This window comes from Barbatula barbatula (genome assembly GCF_947034865.1).
Source record: "Barbatula barbatula genome assembly, chromosome: 10".
Taxonomy (NCBI): Eukaryota; Metazoa; Chordata; class Actinopteri; order Cypriniformes; family Nemacheilidae; genus Barbatula; species Barbatula barbatula.
The window spans coordinates 11,431,293-11,453,160 of record NC_136773.1 but is presented as its reverse complement, the minus strand read 5'-3'; the positions used below and the strand labels follow the sequence as shown (position 1 = coordinate 11,453,160).

Here is a 21,868-nt window from a genome sequence, read left to right as displayed (position 1 = left end):
AATAATTAATTAATATTATCACATTATCTATTTTGTCTTATTTTTTTGTTAATGAATAAGACTTAAAATACAGGCATAGGGCAGAGAGCCACAAACTGTCCCTGTACTGTACTGGTGCTGATTGTTTTACGATACTATCATACATATAGAATATCAATAATCGTTGTGATAAATTGTGACATCATATACTCTCTTTGTTACAGCGCCAGACTGCTGGACCCATCATCAGGTGAAGTCCTGCTCAAACTGTTACACAGTATGTCAACCTGCTTGTTTCAAATGAAAAACATAAGCAATACAGAAAGACCTTGGATCAGTAACACTAGCTATACAACCCTTACAAATGTTCCAGTTTATTTCATTCAGACAAAATGTTATGCACTTAGATTAGTTATCAGAGAGCGGCCTTGTGCGAAAAAGGCAAATGTTTGTGTATTAGGTCACTGTCTATGTTTTACCAAAAGTTCAGAGTGCCACAAGAATAAATAATTACAATAATGGGTGTTTTAAAGGCCATGATGACACAGCTGTAATTGTATTATGTGCACTGTAAAGCTGGGGTGGCAAAATATTCAGAATTCTTTTTCCCACTAAAATATACATAGTTTTTTGTAGTTTGTCTTGTAAATTTGCAGTTTTTCTGTAATTGGATGGTTTTTAACTGTAAAAAAAAATTAAAAAAACTGACATTTTCCAGCGGCTGAGGCGACACAAATATATCTACTACATTTTTAGTCTTTTTCTGTATATTTAACTTTTGTTATTTTTTGTATTACATGAAACATCTGTAAAAAATGCAAATAGTAAATAGACAATTCAATACAATTTTTTTTAGATAGAATCCATTGTCCATTGTTCCAAAGCAGCTTAACTGGACAAAATAAGAGAAACAGACAAACACAGAACAGGTAAAACACAGCAAAGTGCATTTTGTCTACACAAGCAAGATCATTCTAGCAAATAATATCTAGAATGTCTAGAATATCTAATAAATGCAGTCTCCCAGTGAGCAAGCCAACAGCACTCTGTGGTGAGGAACCCAAACTCCAATGATAAATGGGTAAACAATAATACAATTCTGTAAAATGCGTTTTTTTTCCAGTGTGGGTTGAAAATAATTGTGGTCTTGGTTAAAACAGTGATATTTTGTTGATATTTTGTGAGGATTTTAAACCAGAATATTGATCATTTCTGTATTAAATAACAATAAATAGAGTTCTAAATTAGGCTATATTAAGTAAGTATCGTGTAAAAGCAACACTTAAGACAAAAGGGTTGGGAATAACCGAAAAATATGAAGCTCATTGGAGTCATTATTAGGAAAGCTGCCTGCTTAGATTGTTGGGAAATATCATGCTGAAGCAATCCTGTGTTTACTGTTCACCAGGATACATTACTAATTGTTTAATCATCATCAGATGTCTGGTCTCTTCAAACATCCAATCCACCATTGTACCTCCAACATGCACAGTGCGTAAATGAAAAAAAAGGGTAAAAGAGGGGAAATATCCGACCGGTTATCATGCAAAAAAAGCGTTTATAAAATTGTCTAAATGAAATAAGGATTTTTGTTATTCTTATTATTTTCATGCAGAAAACGGAATAAAGTTTTGGTTAAGTCTGGTTAGCATGGTACATTCCTCCCCTGTAATGATATAGTAGCTACAATATGTGTGAGAAAAACAAGGAGAAAGAGAGAGTTACATTTAATGTCATTTAGCAGTAATCTCTTGCTATTTGTGGTGTGCAATTACTTTCATTACTGTAAATAGATAGACAGCAATCGCACAATTGCTTCATTTCCTGCAGGTGGTCAAGCCTCCAGATCAGAGCAGAGGAGCCAGACAGAGGACAGAGGTCATTCCAGGTCAGAGGTATAAGAGCAAAGATACCACATTCATGTCTGGGGGGCTGTCGAGCTGGAACACAGAGAGCATTTCTTTTCCCTAAATTCCCTTTTTAGATGTTTCTATAAATAAATGAATTAATAATGTGAATATGATACTTATTTTGAAATACCTTTTCTACTCAGTTTCACTCAAACTGGTCTTTTTGTTTAAGGAAATATAATTATTCATGGATAAATCTCAATGTCAATGCGAATCCATCACAATAAAACTGAAGGTCTGCCGCTTACCTACAATCATTTTTTCACACATATATACAGTAGCCTCTAATCTTTTTGAATACTTCATACACTTTCTAACATAAAATAATTAACAACACAAATACAATGGTTAATGCTGTACTACCAAAAATGAATAAAAAATCCCAGACAGGCATTATACCCAGTCCACCTTAATCCAAAACAATTTGCACTGACATATCTTAAAATACATCAGTGCGATTGTTTTGTCTCAAGATGCCCACCAGAAATGTTTCTTTGTAAAGTATGAACTTTTTCAATCCAAATATACATATGTTATTACTTTTCATGATCACGCACTACATTGCACATATCTTAAATTGGATTGTTTTCTGCCATAACAGCATAACCAGAAAAAAGCCAAAAATAATATTGTGAGAATCTTAACATTTTCTATCCTTCTCCCTTTAAAAATCACAGGACAAACAATGGGATATGTTGTAGATGTCACTGTCCATTGCCAAAACTCCAGAGCTTCTTTAAACAGGTTCCCCTCGTGATCTGGCAGCAACCAAAGCTCTCTTTGTCTCAAGACTGTTTATTCTTTAGAAAATATAATGAAAACCGTCCCTTCGGTAATTGTGTTCCTTTCGATCTGGAATAGAAGAAGAGATGTGTTAAAGGTCACATAAATCTCCTTGAAGACCTCAGAGTCTGTAACATTCTCATTTCAATGCCTTTAGATCATGGACACCGCAGGCATACGTTTTAAAAACTATATTCCCTCTATTACTAGATATCTTAGTCTTGTGCAATAAACTTTGTTAATGTGCAGCTGATAAACTAGGGGTTTCTGGTTGTCAGCCTTGGGCTTTTAAAACATGTTTTTGTACATTGGATATCTTTGGTGTTTGAGAACTTGCAGAATAAAAACCAAGACTGATTACGATTCAAGGCAAGTAGTTAAGAATGCAGCAAACAAAGTCAGAAGGTCAGAAAATAATCTGGAATAGGACCCTGAATCAAGGCTGAAAGGGATTTATTTTGGGAACATGCCGGCTGACTGCATAATATACAATGTATTGCGTAACTTAACAAATACATAAATACATGTTTAAATAACAATTATTTTATGATCTCACTCCTAAACTAGCATAAAGTATAATATGCAAATAAAATATGTGTCAGTGTGAATTGTAACATAGTAGAGGTTTGTAAAAATAATTGAAAAAATTATGCTCTGAAAATGTACCTTCAAAATAAGATTAACCATCTAAATGCTGTTTCCACCGGTGTGTTCGGAATGGCAGTGTGATGTTTCCCTAAGGCACATTGTGAAGTAGTTGAGTGGGTGGTGGGCCCCTATGTCTCCACTGACTCCGGAGCCAAGCACACAACCTGCGCTAATACCGACAATGGACTGTACCATATTTCTGAGATCAAACTGTCCAGAAAAATACCACAGCCTTTTAAGGAAACTCTTAAAGTAGATAACATGTAGAGCGATACATAACCACCTCTTCGGTCGGCTTCACCAGTGCATAGACGAGTAAGGGACGCTAAGGATCTACTGTAAGGCTAAAACAATCTTCCCAGAATTCTTCCCTCCTTGTGGTAAATGATTCCGGGCCAAACCTTGCGTTTAAATAAAAAAGAAAATGTTACACGTTCTAAAAACATTTTCAACTTTGAATAAAAAAAAAAAACACTAAATGAATTCCCTAGCTGCTTAGATTTAATGGTACGGAGCGATTGCATGCTAAATTATTTTCTCTTGCTTTACTTGCACTTGCACCTCCTCCTCAGTCTGATGAATCATTGTGAACATATAATCTAATATCTCACTTATTGTTAGATTGAATGGAGCATTTTTAACTAAGATCATCGGTACAGTTCAGACCAGGATAATTATGGATATTGGAGAGACAGATGTGATTAATTTAATGAGGTGGGATCCAAGATTATTTGTATTTTAACATGTGACTGCATGCACAAACTGGACACACACTAGAGCTGAGAGTGTTCATAAAGCTGGCTCTGAGTTTTTTTAACCTAGGGGTCAAAATCGGGCTGCATAGCATGGGCAAGTGAGCCTCTGCTGGTAGATGCTATTACTACACCATCCAGCTTCCAAAAAAATCATATTTTGCAATTGAGGCCACTTAGAAGCAGCTGTCTATTTTGACAAGATAAATTCAAGCTCTACAAAAAAATATATTACCCCCCATAGTTTACTCATATACTCTACTAAATTTCCCCGTAGTGGTGAAGCATTTATACAATTGGTGTTGACCCCTGAGTGAAGGCTGTAGTGAAAATTACCAGGGGCAACGTAAGCCAGTTAAATTGTGTATAACGTGAAGAGCCTTTGAACAACCACCATCTGTCCTTAATTTCGCCTGGACTCTCACAAAACACACACACTTTGATTTACCCAGAACAATGTTCCTGGATTTGGTTTATCATCAAAGGGATATGATAGATCACATCTGGAATCACTGTTGAACTGTACATTCAAAGGGAGCTTACATAACATGCTTATGTAACCAACTAAACAAACATCCGAGCTACAGCAGACATGCTTGCTAATGAAACAAAGGTTAAATCCACAGCCAGCTAATTCCGCTTCAAATCCACGCAATTCAGCGTCGTGTAAAATTTGGCAGAGAACAGAGTAACTAAGTGTGCTAAAGTGCGAATGGGTGAAGGATCAGGAGGTCAGGCTGCGTTCTTGCACGCTAGGGGGTCTAAAAGGCACAGGCACACACCACTGCTACCACAACAATGTTGCCAATGGTTGCAATGACAGCCACCCACAGCCAGATGGCATCGCTGGAAAACTTGCCCTCCTCTTCTTGTTCGGCTGGTCGGGAGAAGTTCGCATTGAGATTGGAAGTGGAAGTCTGAAGGGATGAGTTGCCAGTGTATGGAGAATCCATGATGGCCCCGCTGACGGCTTGAAAATGCTGAAAGCAGAGAAAACCTCTGTACAATATGCAGCAGAGATCATCGTTCTGAATAGTCATGAGTCAATTCGATTTCGATCATCATGTCAGCGATTCAATTCGATTTCACGATGCATCACAATTTTCAGTATTACTGCACAAGTCTGTCTCCCTCACACTTTTACTGTTGCATCTTTTACTTGTTTAGTTAAAGCTCCTTTAAAGGAATAGCTTGCCTTCAAAAGGACAAAAATCCGTCATCATTTACTCAACCTGTTGTCATTTTAAACCTGTGTGGTTTTCTTTCTTCTGCAGAACACAAAAGAAGATATTTTGAAAAAAGTTGGTTACCACAAACCATTGGTCCCCATTGACTTCTATTGTTTGGACACAAAAATCAATGCAAGTCAATGGGGACCAAAGATTACCAACATTTGTCTTTCCAAATATCTTATTTTGTGTTTGAAAGGCACCCGCTTCTTTATTTTCTAATGCGAATAGATCTGGTTTATGTCAAAAACAACCATTTAGATATAATAAGAATACATTATTTGCAATTTGAACAGACACCGCTGGCACGTATTACATTAAATTGAATTTTTAATAGCTAAATCTTGTATTTGCTTTCTTCTGCATCATCTCAATGCATCGTAGAAACTTTTATATTCAACAGCCCTGGACACCAATGTACATGCGAAATTGAAATTGATGCCTGGCTAAAAAAACAGGACAGTGCCATCTGTGTATGGCATATGTAATATGCCGCCTTACAGGTGCAATCTCGGTACTGGCGTTCATTTTTTTCTGTTGGTCCGCCACCTCATCGCTACCCCATTTAGAAAGCGATTCCACCATTCATCCGCTTTCATCTGATCCAGACACCTTCATCACTCTTGTTCTGCTGATCTCATAACAGCCCAATGAAAAAGGTTAATGAAGAGTCATCTCATGTCACCTCCGTGTCAGACGTAGGCTAATATCTGCATTTAAAGATTCTTTAAATGTTTTGTCATACACATTCTTATTAAAAGCAACAATTGTCGTACTTAAACGTCTGAATAGCAACCGTGTTATCTATACTAGTAGTTGCTGTCATTTGTTTTGTGCAAGGACATTTTATACATCGCAAAACATTTTACTGAACTAACATTTCTTCAGTTCTGTTCTATCTATGTGAATCAAACTGCAATGTTTTCAACCGAGGGCAAAAATAAACAGCTTAAAAAGCATTTACAGAACACAATGAGCTGAGAATTATTCATCCGAGTGACTGTATCCGAGTTCCAGATCCACAAAAAGTACATTTGTCTACTGTGAGACCGCAGCTAATGTTGTTTTTCACAAATAAAAGCTGTTAGCAGTGGTGAGTGGTAATGCTCTCTAATGAGAGGTCCTCTCCCTGTAAACATAAATCTGTTCCCCAGAGGATGCTGTTGACAGATTTCTTGTTCTTTTAGAAAGTAAGAACATTTGTGCTTTGAGCCACTGTCGGCTAAACTAAACCCAAACCCAACCCATCAATTAGTGTCGTGAATCAAAAATACATGAACTGACCGCACAGTTTAACAGTGGGAGGATGCAGTACATGTCATTATCTCACAGCTCCTCTAAAAACGGTCAAGAAAGCGTATTGTGTAAACTTTTTACCTATTAACTTTGAATTTTCAAAGAGTAAAAATCGCTGCAGTTATGCAGCTAGTTGCCAGAAACTTACCGTAGATTTATTTTTATCTAATGTATTGGCAATGGTTTGTTAAAAGATAAATGGACATTAAGCATCAACAAGTCTTTATCTTTACAGAAAAAAAGTTGTCTGCAAAGCATTCTGGGAACCAGAATTTTTTTTTCTAATGTTCGTTCCCAAAATGCTTTGCATGAGGTTGTTATTTTACATTTTATTTCTGTAAAGAGAAAGACTTGTTAATGTCCATTTATATTTAAACAACTACAATACAGTAAATCTACAGTAAATTACAGTCAAACTGCTGTAATTTATACAGAAATGTTATAACGTAAAACTAATACAGCATCAAATTTGCAAGGATACAGAAGTCTGCTAAATGAATCAACTCAACTAGCATCACAATCACGCCACCAAGTCACTGGGTGTATGCAAACATGCAAATCATCAAATCTGGCAAAAACACACAGACAAACATCACAGAACAAGAATGTTGTAGAGGTCAATTTCACCGCAGTAAAGAGAAGTTAAAACAAAGAGAGTACCTTTAGTCAAGTTTCAGCCCTGAGTGGACTGAAAGGTGTCTTCTTTATAAAAGTCACGTCACTGAAGCGACTATTTCAGTATCTGTGTGTGTGAGAGAGTAATCTTGCTGCAGGGGGGTTGCTCCAAACAGATTAGAGTCATTTTACAGATCTTCTGGCTTTATATATCTCACAGCAAATCAGGCAAATCCCACATTATTCAGCTGGTTCCATTTGAAACAGCCAAGCTTTTCAAGCTTTGTCCAACCACCCATTCCATCTGCCAAATCATTTGTTTATGTGCTATACATTCAAGCAGTTGGTTTCCATTGGTGTACGTGTTATATTCGATACCAAAGGGACCAAGGGTTTTGGGTTCACTCTTTCTAACACACAAACATATCTATTTAATCCCTAATAGGCCTGACAAAACAAGGATGATCATGGGTAATGAAGGATATCATTTGGTTGTGGTTGGCAAGGAATTTGGGAACAATTTGCATGAACTAGATTAGTAATCATAACAGCTTTACATAACATGCAAAGACGATAACTGACAATAAACACAGAAAAGGAATGGCTAGGCCTATTATTTATCCACAAGGTCAATTAACTAAACTAGAAACAGGTATGGCTAATCTGTATCTAAGGAAACAAATGATAAACAGAAAGCATATACAAAGCCACTAGATGGAAAGCCTTGTACAGGGCCTTTAAATAGGCCAACACAGCTGCAAGCGTTCTATAGCGCAGTGAGAACTTCCACCGGCACAGACAACTCTGTGTTATGTTTTTTCTCTAAATGCTTTTCTGACATGACCAGGCTGTTAAACAGGTTGAAAACAAATATCAATACTTGGCTTTACTGTCTTAATGAAGCAAATGCATGTGCATATGCGCTGTGCTGTATGTGCTTCCTCTCGCTCGCTCTCTGATGTTTACACTTACATTTATTCATTTGGCAGACGCTTTTATCCTAAGCGACTTACAAGTAGTTTTTACAGTGGCACATTACTGCAGAGCAATCAGGGGTAAGGTGTCTTGCTCAAGGGCACTTCAGTCATGACCTGCTGGCGCTGAGATTTGAACCAGCAACCTTCTGATCACAAGCCCAACTCTCTAACCACCAGGGCACAGCTCATGGCGTGTAAGAAATTAGCTTCCTATTTAATTAGCGTCCAATTAGAAATTAGCGCGTTCTAGGATAAATAGCTTAAAAATGTCTTGACAACAAACATCAGACCAACGTGGTAACTGTGGCATTAGCAGAATAATTGACTCCGGTCTGTTGAATTCTTAGAAAATAATGCACACCCCAAGCACGCTCCTCTGCACATCGTGTGTGCATTATTTTCTAAGAATTAAATGGCCTCTCGTCACTTATTCCTTACTTATTCCATAAGTAATTCCATGGTCATTTGCCCAATTAAAGCTGTTTTTTTTTCATTTGAATTATCTGAAACAAATAGATTTCCTTCATAAGCCCTTTCCTGTTTATTTGTTTCATCTTATTTCATAAACCTCTCCAATGCTAGTTAGATCTTGTGAGAGACTCATTAAATGTCATCCATCATAAATGTAATGCAGTTATCTTTCACAGCATTAGCAAAGCAGTTTCCGTCAACACCACAATGCACTCCCATTGTAAGCGGAAGATCTACGTTCAGCTGTTTTGACATTCATATTAGAGCCTCGGGTGAAACAAGCAGTAGATCAGAGATTTGACTGATGCACAATATTTGTCATTATCTGCCTAATTTTTTACATTAAGAAAGTGTTGCACACTCACAGATAATAAAATAATTCTAAGTTTCACAAGTAATTAGGCTTAATGTTGTTATAATATTGTTAAATGTCACCCAAGAAATTAATTGAATTGTGATTTTATTCTTGTGATCAACTCTGATGTAGAGATGTTCTGAAGGCTTCACAAACTCACTCGAGGTCTTGGGACTTTATCTTTTATTGCCAGCTATGATGAAATGTTGAGTAAGATACCTCCTACGCTGCCATAGACAGTATTTCAACTTTTTAATTTGATGTTTACACCGTTTCTGTGTTTAAGCCATCAAACCATGTACCTTACACTTTTTCATAAAGTCGGGGTCCGCGTGGCAACACAAGTTTTCTTATTCTCGTTTCTTATTCTGGTTTTTTCATTGCAAGTATTCTACCTTAACAAATTTCTTATAAAACTTAAAGGTAATAATGAAAAAAAAGATTATACACATTAAGGTGCAAGAAAAAAATAGTACTTTGAACTAAATAAATGAAAATGTTTGTTATTAAATCAAAAAAGATTTTTTTTTCTTAAGGGTTCCTTGTGTGTCATTTTTAACATAATCGTGACATTCATCATGTGTCAGTGACACACATACATGCTAAACAATGATGAAGCTATGAATGAGCTATGAGCTAAATGAAAACAAGCAGTGTATAGAACGTCACTTAATAAAATCTTGCTCAATGACATGAATGACCGCTCATCCTCCTGTCTCACCTGTGCTGGATGAATCACCTGCCAAACTGAGACGGACCCCTCCCTCTTCCCCCTCCCCGATGCACTCCCCCTTGACCCCCCCTATGTCTCATTTATCACTGAATGATGTTGTAGCAAATCGGTGTAGACTGCTGGGATTAGTGGGTGGAGCTTGATGACATTGCTTCTTACTGTCGTTTCCCGACAAGAGCTGCCATAGAGCTGCTTAAAAAAATTTTGAGATGCCTTTTTTAAAGAAAGGTCTAAGTAGGTCTTGAACGTGCACATTTAGTTGTTGATCAGAAGTACAACTATAATATCATATATTGTTTTAATTGTTTAAAATGTGAAATAATGAATACAGAAATATAAACATTAATGAGTATGAATTTGAATGATTTATTTTACTAGTCACTGTTCTAAGGCATCTAACATAAGTGATAATGGACAGTCATCTGGTTATTTTCACAAAACAATCTATTGATAGCGATGATCAGGACCCCAATGTTGAATATGTGTTAATAAAATGTTTAAATGTTTAAAATAACCATGTATTAATGCAAGTGACATAAAACTGCCACGGCTGTAAAAATTCGGTTGCCAGGGGCACGAACCATTTATCAGTTTAACCTAAATTTTATAGAATGTTTAGCGTGTCGACAAAATGTTATGTGCTCTCCTACTTTTAAGTAGCTTTGGATAAACGCGTGCAAAAAAAGCAATTCATGTAGAATGTTTGACTTAAATTTTAATGTACAACGTGTGCCAATTCGAATCAAGTAAACATCTTCACCTTGTTTGAGGTATTCGTGAGAGTTTTTAACCATGTCACGTTTCAACCTTCAAACTACTTTTAAACAACATAAATGTGATCCTTTTGAAAGCACACGTTTCCAGGTAATGGCATCTCTGATGACAGCTCATGATGATGACATTATGAGTTAGAGAACAGGTGTGAACTGGTGCCCTGCTTTATAATTCTCATTAGCATCCTGTCACTTGATAATAAAGTGGCCAAAGAAAAACAGCTCGAATAAATAGCATCACCAGCTGTTTTGTTCCGTCACTTATTGAGCATTTCACCTGTGCAGTACAAATAATGAGTTTCAAAGTTTCACTAACTATGAAAGCATTTAAAACCAATGTAATTTTTGGCTTTTATACATCACCGTGTAAAAGTCGGCTTTGCAAAGTGTCAATCCATATATTTTCCATACTGACAAAGCTGATATTGTGCTAATAATTGTCAAGGGTCCTGTCACTTACAGTGTTGATATACAGCCTTTAGTAGTGTTTTTGTCTGAAAGAGATCGGTTTATCAGGCCTGATGGCTTTCTGGACAGGCAAGCTGGCCATCAATGGCCATCAAACTAAAGTCATAAACTCATGTAATTGTCGTAAAAGTCGTAAATCATCACAAAATTTGTCTAAACAAAAATAGTTCAACATGGCATAACATGCAATACATTCACATTTGTATTTATGATTTGTATGAAAAATATGCATCAATAAAACAGACTTTGGTAAGCTATATAAAAATTGTTGCAACGGAAAACATACGGTTATGCTATGCTTACGTACTCAACACATTTTATAGGCGTGGTTTTAGTCGACAAATCTTGGCATAAATACTCTTCCAATATACTGTAACACTTAAACCCCTTTCTTAAAATTCTCAATAACCTTCGAATATATATTTTTAAACAAAGACAAACAATGTTGTAAGTCATACCTGCGCTGCCATCAGTGATAACTCCATCCTTATCCACTCCTGTGTGTCTGCAGAATGTGTTGAGATAAAGTCTCTTCTGTATGTCAGCACACCAACAGAGACTCAGAGGCACGTCTCTCCTCACGCGCGCTGCTGCCTGGATGCGCACATCTCTGCTAGTGAATCCAGCTGCAGGCATGCACGAGCAGTGTATCATCGCAGAATTATTTATTAAACTGTTTCTTTGACAGTCAAATCCTTTGACACTGGTATACTGCTTAAAACCTCAACCCCACAGACCTGAACAATATTGCTTTTACAATCTGGTTTGATAAATGATTGATTTACCTTTAGTTCCCTTAACAGTTTTTTGGGAGGGAACTGAAAAGAGTTCTGGTCAAAAGTAAATGATGTGCATCGTTTGACAGATAGAATGTAACCTTTTGAAATTAGTGATGCTCCACAATGTATAGTATTCAGCTAATATGTGTTCATTTAGCAGATGCTGTCTTTCCCAGGAGATTCACAATTCATGTACAAGCAATAGCAAAAGTGTCAGTTCTCAGAAATAGCACTAAAATAGCTTTGCAGTGTCTTGGTGATGGTCCATAAAGATCACCATCTTTGTATTTGAAAGAGTTAGGGTTGCAAGTGACATTTCTATTGCATTATTCACTTTTTTGAATAATGTTTTGACTCTTTATGAGGTTGTAACTTTATATCAAAATCTTTAAAATAATCAAACATACAGTTCTAACAACATTTACTGAAGAAAATTCTAACCTCTCTGGTAAATGGAGATATACATAAGTAGGCTACTTTAAGGTAAATTTGGGTGAAATGTTAAAATGAAAGGCATCGGGTTACATAATGGCATTGTGAAGCAGTAGAATTTTTTTACTTGAATAAGAAAAATATGTTTGTGATAAAGAATTCCGAAGAAAGTAAGAGGTGCATTAATGTTTGTGGGCTGAAAGGAATGATACGTTTTTTTTAACCAATCTGTCATTCAGACCTCTTACTGCTGCAAGCCTGCATCACTTCAAACTGTTTAATGTTATTAACCTATAGGCTAATGCTATTATTACATTTGCTTTATTAAGTGATCATCAAAAGATGAGGAGCTGCTTCAGGCTGATGAAAACAGATGCCTCATGTGGACTACAAAATGCATCTTAAAATCTGAATAATTGTTAAAATGCATTGGAGAGAGATTAGAGGCCTATTATAATGCTGCCCGCATTATATAAACAAGAATAAATGTAGATGTTAGAAATTTATGTGCTGTGCTTTATTTTAATGTTTATAAAGCTGCTATGTCTTGCTATTTCAATGTCGCGTTTGTGGATCTGTGCTTTTATCAGGAGGGTAGACTGGACAGTACAGATACAGCCACAGGCACTCGTGTGAATTTTGATCATGCGTGATGAGACTAAGTGCTGTGCAGTGGTGTGTTTTGACTTGCATAACCTTATATGTTTTGCTTATAGTCAATATGTTTTCTTGTACAGCTATTTTGTATGCAGTATCTAAAATCTTAGGTTTTTCCTGTACTAACACTATAAAAACAATTTGTTGACTCAACTTAAAATGTGAAGTTATCTGTTTGCTTTGACTCAGCAAAGTTGCATTCACTTGTTTGTCTTGGTATTTTCAACTCAAAAAAGTTTAGTTGACACTAAATATTAGAAGTAAGGTGGACATACGTGCAACCCAAACAAGTCACCATGACGGTGATAAGTGTTTCCTTGAGTTGGTTTCTTGACCCTTGAATTTAAGATCAATTGAGTTTAATTGTGTGAGTAAACCACAACTAAAACTTCTGATCAGAAAATAAGCCTTCAAATCCTGGCCGAACTGAAAAACAGTAAAGTCTCAACAATGCCTGATCCAAGGAATGCAAAGAAACAGTACAAGAGCATCATGGGTAATCCGACAGCTCCCTGTGACTGAGATGTTCATGACATTAGCAGCTCTGTGTGGGACTGATGAGCTCATCACGTCACAGGGATTGTTAAAACCTTATATTCTGAACTGCTCCAGCTGTCAGTAATCTGTGTGATATAACAGCATGACGGTCCATCATGAGATGAGGGGGACTCCCGCAGACTCACATTCATTTAGGAATCTGTAGGTTTAATTATGATATTATAATGACAACAGTGTTGGAAACATTCTCAGCAAAAGGTACAAAACGTTTCACTAAAACCTTTGCTGACTTATACACAGGGAAATTTCAATATTCTGAGAGGGGATCCTAAAATATTGACCTACGTGTAACATTAAAAAACAGGTTATTAAAGAAACACATGAATGTTAAATCAAATGTATTATATAATCTCCTAAATTGTTTATTTCATTACAACCGAAGATTTTCTTATTTAAAAATGTCCCTGTGATAAGAATTTAAACATTCAACAACATGCTGATAGTGAAGACGTGCTTGTCTGTTGAGGGAATAAGACTTTGGATGCTCTGGAACAGATGGGACTCCTCACGATAGATCGCAGAGCTCCCCCACCCACCACACTCTTACATGACAGAAAGAGACACAATGCATTATACTTAACCTGTGATGAAAATGCATATGGGAAGTGAAAGTCCCGCTGTGAGATTCAGTGCTGGAAAAGGATATAAAAACACACACAGCGCACATAAAAACTGTAGCACTTAGCATTATGTCCTGAGGTTTAAAAAAGGGCAGCACAAAATAAGGACGATTTCACAAAGGCTCTATCAAAAAGGGTTTTTCGTGTACCTCAGAACACTAAAAACTGTGAACACAAAACATATTTTAAAATAGAAGGGTAAACTTAACCAAAGCATCGTTAACATTAAACAACCATGTTAAACATGAACAAGCCAGTACTACAAACTAAAAGTTTACATAATAAAAATATTTAAGATCAAGCAAGTACAGTAGGACAAGAGTCAGGCGGTATATTTAATATTTAATATTTGAGATCAATGTGAGTGAAGAAAATAATAATTTACAAGACATTTGTGGCCATATGTCAATCTGGCTACTTGTGGTAATATGTGAAAACCACAGAATTGCCTCTAATTTAACACGGATTCCTAAAACACAGGATTTGTCTGTGCAGCTTTAGTAATGTTCTGTAATCATCATTATTTTCTGTGTAATAGAGTGAAAACGTTTATTTGGTATGCCCCACACAAACATTACTCGATTCAAGAAATTGTTAGAGAGCTGTGGTAATGTTTTCTGTAATACTGTTTGGTGCAGTTATTGGGTGCTTGGATGGGGTTTAAGATGGGCTGTCCCTTTCTTTGTGTCTCTCTGTACTTTAAACTTTTAAAGCATTATCCTGCGCATGTCCAATACGATATGTTCTAGCTTTTTGTCCACGGGCATGCACTTGCACATACATAACATTACCAACGGAGGGCGCAAGAGGACTTCTGAGAACTAATTTATTTTCCCCCAACAGATTCCGAATACACAGCTCGTTATGCCTCAGTCCTGGGATGTGACACTATATGTGACTACCACACTACTTTTTCAATTTCAAAAAGATTGATGTTAAGTCTCAAGATTATCTTGTTTTACATAAAAATACGTCTTATTTTTATTTTAACAAGACGTTAACAATGGAAAACAGCAATTGTAGCGTCGTTGTCATTGTATAGCACCATCCTTAATAAACCATATAACAGTGTCTGATCAGATCACTTCAACACCTCTGTTTGGCAGCAACACGTCGAGATCATTAATACTAAACATTGCAAATGTTGAATGAGTTTGGTTAATGAAAACAGGATTAGAAACAATTGTGTGTACAATTGTACTTTTGTACTTCACATCTAAAAAGTGGATGTGCAAATAAATGCGTTATATATCTGCTGATCTGGTCTATTAAATCAGTTTAAGGCAAATATGTTCCAATGTCTAATACCATAAAACAAAGATTTTCATCTATCCCAAGCGTGCATTAAAGCAACGGTTGCACAGTTAGAACGGTGGTAAAATAATCAATGTTGTTTGGCAGAAAAATTGTGACATCATCGCCGTCTTCTTGGTTTTTATCCAGAATACGAGAATGATGGAATGGCCGTCACTCCTACACCAGTAACCTGCAGTGAGAATAAAGGATATTACGTGTCAGTTTAAAGCGATGTCACCTTGTATGTTACATCACCTTAAATATGCAGCCAGGCGCTGGTCGGTTCGGCCGGTGAAACTTCATCCGTGTCTTTATACGCTGTGGTGGGGACGTGCAGATCAGCGTGATCCTTCCCACCTAAATAACATGGGGTGGTCTTCTCCTGGCAGTTTCACTGTCTGCAGTCGGGTGCCTGAAAGAAGTCTGTTAACTTTAGGTGTTGGCCGAAAGTCATTTGGATAAAGACGCCCGTTGTAAAGCCTTCATTCCAACGAATGGTCTCGAAGTGTAATTCATTTTCCTCCGGCAACACCAACACACATGGAAAGGCTTTTACAAGTTCACACACCTGTTTCACCCACAGATTCATGGCATGCCGTCCGGTGTATCTTCATCGGGCTCTACCCTGTAAACCCCTCTGCGGTCAGCATAATTACACACACATACACACACATACAGTAAATACAGTATGGACATCCATGTCATAGTCATGTGTACGGTAGGCTGTGGATGTGGTAAAAGATACGGGGATCCAGTGACCAGTCCAAACTGTTGGAGGTCCCCCTGGTCTGAATGATGAGCGTTCAGGATAAAAATGTCATGATCCTGCCTCTCCTTGTCTTGGTTTTCGAGTCTTGTGGCAGGATCATGTCAGTCCCATGTGTTTTGTGTGGAGAAAGAGCATTGTTTTGGTTTGAGAAGCCATGCTCTCTCTTTGGTGTCACGTCCTTTAGCCCCGCCCCCTTGTTTCCCTGTTAGCAGCCCATTATTGTTAGTCTTGTCTCCAACCCTGATCCATCTTTCCCTTAGTGTTTCAGTCCCCTCACCTGCCTCGTGCAATCCTCCTGTTAGCTTTCCCTTAGTGTTTCATCCATGTCACCTGTGGCCACTCTCCCTGTGTCATCAGTCCTTGTTAGTGTTTTCCCTTTATCAAGCCCCAGTTTTCCCTCTGTCCCTTGTCGGTTCATTGTCATTTCGTCATTATCGTACCTCCTCACGTCACCTTGTTGGATTATTCCTGTCTATGGATTATCGTGTTTGTTCCTGTTCTAAGTTTGTGGATTTTGTTGATTTATTATTCAAAGGACTTTGTTTGTTTTGTTCCCCATGTGGGAAGTTTTAGTTTACACTTTTGTCTTGTTTTAGTTCATGTTCTCCCCATCGAGGGTCTTTTGTTTAAATAAAGTTTTTGTTATTTAACTCTGCTGCCTGCGTTTGGGTTCTGTCCACACACCGTGACAAAAAATGAAAGATACAGATTCTGTTGGCAGGCATCTTTCAAATACATATCATGCTGACTTAGTACTTTTTTAAAGTGAGAGGACTAATCTGTGGTCCATATAGGCACATAACCAATCTGTGGAGCCAGAATCATTGCTGCTTTGTAGGGAATTAAATACTCATTTCACTTTATAAAAAAAATGTATCCTGATTATTTTTTATTGGCTGTCTCTATCAGTTCAAATAAGCCTGGCAAACTTACAAAATTAGCAGGGGATCTAATACTTATTTCCCTCACTGTAACTACACTAAGCGTACAGCAAACTCTAATGCACTGCATTATTGCAGAGTCACCCAAATATACTGTATTTTCGGAATATGTACCTGCAAAGAACCTCCCAGCCGGATCTACTTCTCCACCACTGAAGCGAGTGTTGGGCTTTTCCTTGTCCAACTGAGCAGCTGTTGGAGTGCATGACCCGGTCAACAAACACAAAGCGCATTCCCTCCGCGATGACGTCACCTGTCTTTCGCACCACAGATCCTACAGGTTTCTTCTTGAATGTAAAAACACACAATGCAACTCTCACGGGAGCTCTTGTCTCTCATAAAACACTGAGAAACTTTCTGATGCCTCGCCGGTAGTGACACTCTCGACATGACCAGTGGAGCTCCACCAGCTGACCCTGCGACCCATCAAAGGCGAGTCCCAGACGGGACACTCACCAAATGTATTATTTTCTTTGATCACACTCCACTTTAATGGACGACTTGACCCGAGAAACACAGTTTAAGCTCGTGTGATTTTACTGCACCCTGAAGCAACGTGTGCTTTCATCCAATGTTTTAAGTTTATGGACAGGAGTCCAAAAGTCCCTGCTGATCATCTGAATGGATTTAATGGTTATAATGTGAGTTGTATTAGCTTTCGCATTTGGGGTGAGTCTCTACTGGTGTAGTGTTGTGTTGGATTCTATTGGTCACATATCTGGCGGATGGTAATCCAAAGAACGGTGTTTAATCCAAATAGACTTTTTAAAGGGATTTTAACGGTTGCAATGGTAAACAGCTGATGGTTAATAATGGTAGTTGTAATGGAAACATTAGACTATGCATGATCGCGTATACACAATAATACGTCTTTATTGTCATTTCACAGCCATACATTGAAATGTTAGCTCTCTTTTCTGTAATACACACATTAATAACATTTAGGGATGCCAACTTTTGAGGTTAGTTTGGAGTGAGATTGTTGGGGGGGGGGGGTCAGTGATGCGGGAATGTCTTAAACAACAAAAATCTTGCATTGGAAGTGTGTTTGTCAAACCATTACATAACAGATTTACATTATGTGAACTGTCCCTTTAAATTGAGCACAGACCAGACATGGACTTCTTAAGGTTGTAAACACTTAGGAGATTTTGTCAAGAGAAAATTAAAGGAATAAAGAAACTGACAAATAAAGTGTTTGTGTATCAGATTTTATTGTTAAAAAAGTTTTCATTTTTATTTTTATTGACCTACCGCAACCTATAACAGACATTGAAAGCCACACAGCTTACCAAGAATGATTTAATTCATCACTTGCTTAGACAAGTGAATTGACTCGGTCACTATTCAATTCATTCACAATATGCACACATTCGTGCCTAATCTTATCCTTAATACAACGGCAAAAAGGCTCCGTTGCTGTCTCGTCACTCTGAACTCGTTCTCATCTTAACCATGTAATGAATCTGGATCACCCTTCCATAAGCAGAGAGACAAATAAGCCGATTAGACAGATCATTATGATGATTTACTCTGTGTGTTTTGCCTTCATCAAACCATTTGACATATAATATTACAGTCTCGGTTGATTATTCATAATGCACTTTTCACTATTAGCAGATCTAGTGTGAAGAGTGTTGGGAGATGCTGTCAAGCAGGTTTGCTTTGGGCATGTGAGGTTTGCATTGGGTTTACCGTTGCAGTGCAGCCTGTGAATATTTCATCAGCCTCTCCTCTAGAAATAAAAAAGGCAGAATATAAAAAAGATATTTGATTGAATTTGGCAGGACTCCGCATCCACCCCAGTTGCTGTTTTCTCATTCTGGCATATGTTATGCCTCTGTCCCCTATGTGTCAGCTTTATCTGTCTCTCCATACCTCCTACTGTCTTTCTCTGTGTCTCTTACTACATCCTTAGTTTCATGACTCACATGTCTTCAGCAGGCTGCTTTTGATGCGGAAAAAGTCTCCCTGGAGGTAGTTGCTAAGCAACTGGCTACTGTTGGATTATGGGTTAAGTCAGAAGCAAGAAAATGCAACCATGGGAGATGGTACGTTATGTGTGTGCGGGGATGTGTGTAAGGCTGATTCAGGCCAACTGAACTTGGTAGAGACCACATACCCCAACAAACTCTTGGAAGCTAATGGAGGCAAATTAGCTCGCAAAAAGGTCTGTATCTATAGCAACAGCTTTCCTCCCTGTTGCCATGACAATATTTGTCCATATTGTGGGTGTTATGAAATTGACAGTATACTCACCTGTCATGTTAGGAGTTAAAGTAGTTTAGCGGATCAATGGGGTTTTATTTGTTTAGAAGGAGTATATGAGGTTGTGAGAGATAGAGAAAAACCCTCAAATATTTTTAACATATCTGTTGTTTTTCCTAGACAGCAGTGAGAGCAAATTTAGACCTTAGTCTTTAAGACCGCAGATTTTTCTCTGAGAATAGACTCTACACTCTAAAAAAATTATGGAGTGCTATATAGCACCATATCGCATTGGTGCTTCAGAGGTTCTTTGGGGTTACAGTGGTGCTGTAAATAGCACCGTTTCGGTATAAAGAACCTGTTCAACCCCTGTTTGGTTCTTCAGCTCTTCAGCCATCCCAAAGAACATCTGAAGAACCACAAAAGCAGCAAATATGGTTCTATATAGCAATAAAAGTGGTTACCCTCTATTACAAGCCAAGTACCACTTTGAGTTTTAGTCTAAGACTCTTAAAGTGTCTCACACCATGCTTAGATTTCCTAAAATACCAATTTCAAAAGAAATATTGATTGTATTATTATTATTTGTGATAATAATTATAAATCAATAATTCTGTTACAAATAATTATATCCATAATTTGACATTTATCCATTATTTTCAAAATTTCTTTAATACTCATATGAGAAATGTATACAACTTAAACTCTCCTTACCTTACCCCAATTCACAACAGCAAGCTTTTCATAATGATTAAATTTTTTCATTATATTTGATGCTTATGATTTTCAATTAGAGTGCTTTAGTTGGATTTTGCGAGAAATGACTGGTCGATGCCTGTTAACAGAAAGAAGAGGTGCCAGCTGTCAGACTGTTACCAGACTGTGTTTTGATCCAGTTTTAAATGGCAGTCGGCTGGTTTTGTTACACAGATCTGGCAACTCAGTTTCATCCACGTAGAGAAGCGTTGCCAAAGCACAACACACCTAAAAAACGTCAATTATGTACATGTTTCAAACGGAGATCTCCAAAAAGTGGCAAGAATGCATCTTTAAATCAAGCAAAACGCTAATGAGAATACTGTTAGATCTCTCAAGCTACACAGGAAAACCCTCTGAGCAATTAAATTATGCTCTCAATAAAAACAATACAGTCTGCCCTTTATCCGTTGGGTATGTTGGAGACATGACATCCCTGTCATTGCATCACACACTAATGGTACTGGAGGATCTAAACACCAGGCACCCTCTCATTGTTTGAACCTAATGTTTATTCATAATTGTACAGACGTGAGCTCATACTGGCATGATAAAATAGACATATTGTATTTTAACTTGTTTTCAAATTTCTAGACAGACAGTCCACAAGCACATTCAAATTAGATTTTTTTTCATGCTCTGTGTTTATGGGTTTTCATGCTTTGTGTTTATGGGTGTTTTTCCTAGTGATATGAATGAAATCAGTCTGTTACTGTCTTACATTTGGGGAGATTCCATGTGGTCCTGGTGGGGGTTTACAAAGAGTGGGAGAGTAACACAGAGAAAGAAAGAAGAGAGGGAGGGGATAAAATAACTGACAAAGAGACAGAGAGAGAGAGAGAGAGAGTGAAAGAGATGGAGTGAGCAGCTCTGAGCTACACTGAGAGGAAGAGCTCTGGCGAGAAGATGCCAGACATAATATGAAGTGAAGAGGAAAATCCGAGAAGAAAGAAAAGGTTACCTGTTTCCTAAAAAAGATGGGACTAATTTCTCTTACACGGACGAAAAATCTTTCAAAAGCAAAGGCGAAGAATTAAGGAAAGCACAACAGAACGACAGTCTGAGTCAAGAAACCGCAGCATTTTTTAATAATCTGGATGTCGATTGAGGAAGCTGTGCTGCTGTTTCATGTCCTGTGATGCCAATATTTGAAGCCTGAGCAAAATGGTACCCCAATGCCTTCCCTGCCCCACCTCCTGTGCTGTTCCCTTTTTGAACTTACTGCGTGTTCTTTCTGGCCTTTGACGTCGTATCTTGCCCTCTAGCTGATCTTCAGGTCTTGTCGGAAGACACCTTTCAGATGCTGAGCCAACAGAACAGCAGTCTTCCAGTGGATTCTAACTAAATTTACGATTTCGAGGAAAGAAAATAAAGCTTCAGATCAGACAGCAACAACCAGGCAGGTGGTAGAAGAACATTGTGAAAAGTTTCTTAGTAAGGAGGAAGTGTTTAGGAACCACAGGCGGCAGGTGATAAGAGTGACAGAACTGGACCAGGCGGACGAAAGGGTGCAGGGGGAAAGGACCAGGGCCGTGTGGGGCTTCCAGGGGTTGTCACTGGTCCTGAAGGCATGGATCCAACACCGGAATAAAAAACAGGACGGGAAGTTTCTGCTTTCCCACTGGAACGATGTGTGGTGAGTAAAGACAGTGTGTGCATTTCACAAGAGTTAAACTATATGTCTGGACTCATTTGGTTGTTTTTTCTGTATATAATAAGACTTTAGTTGTTAGATGATGTTAATATCTACTAATATATCTGGGACAGTTGCTATCTTAGTTGTGTAAATGGCAATCTTTATTGAGATCGGACAATACTTACAAAAATGTACCTATTTTATCTTAACATGTCAACTAAAAACTT

General features: G+C 37.7%; 1 protein-coding gene across 1 annotated transcript; it reads right to left on the bottom strand.

Annotated features, from left to right (window-relative positions):
* Positions 1-4,833: 4,833 nt before the first annotated feature.
* Positions 4,834-11,474, bottom strand: LOC306899837 (uncharacterized protein C14orf132; the record flags this gene model as incomplete). Its single annotated transcript, XM_079466368.1, has 2 exons — positions 4,834-5,052; positions 11,448-11,474. 2 exons carry the CDS (start codon positions 11,472-11,474, stop codon positions 4,834-4,836), a joined length of 246 nt encoding a protein of 81 aa, XP_079322494.1.
* Between the last annotated feature and the right edge of the window lie 10,394 nt (positions 11,475-21,868).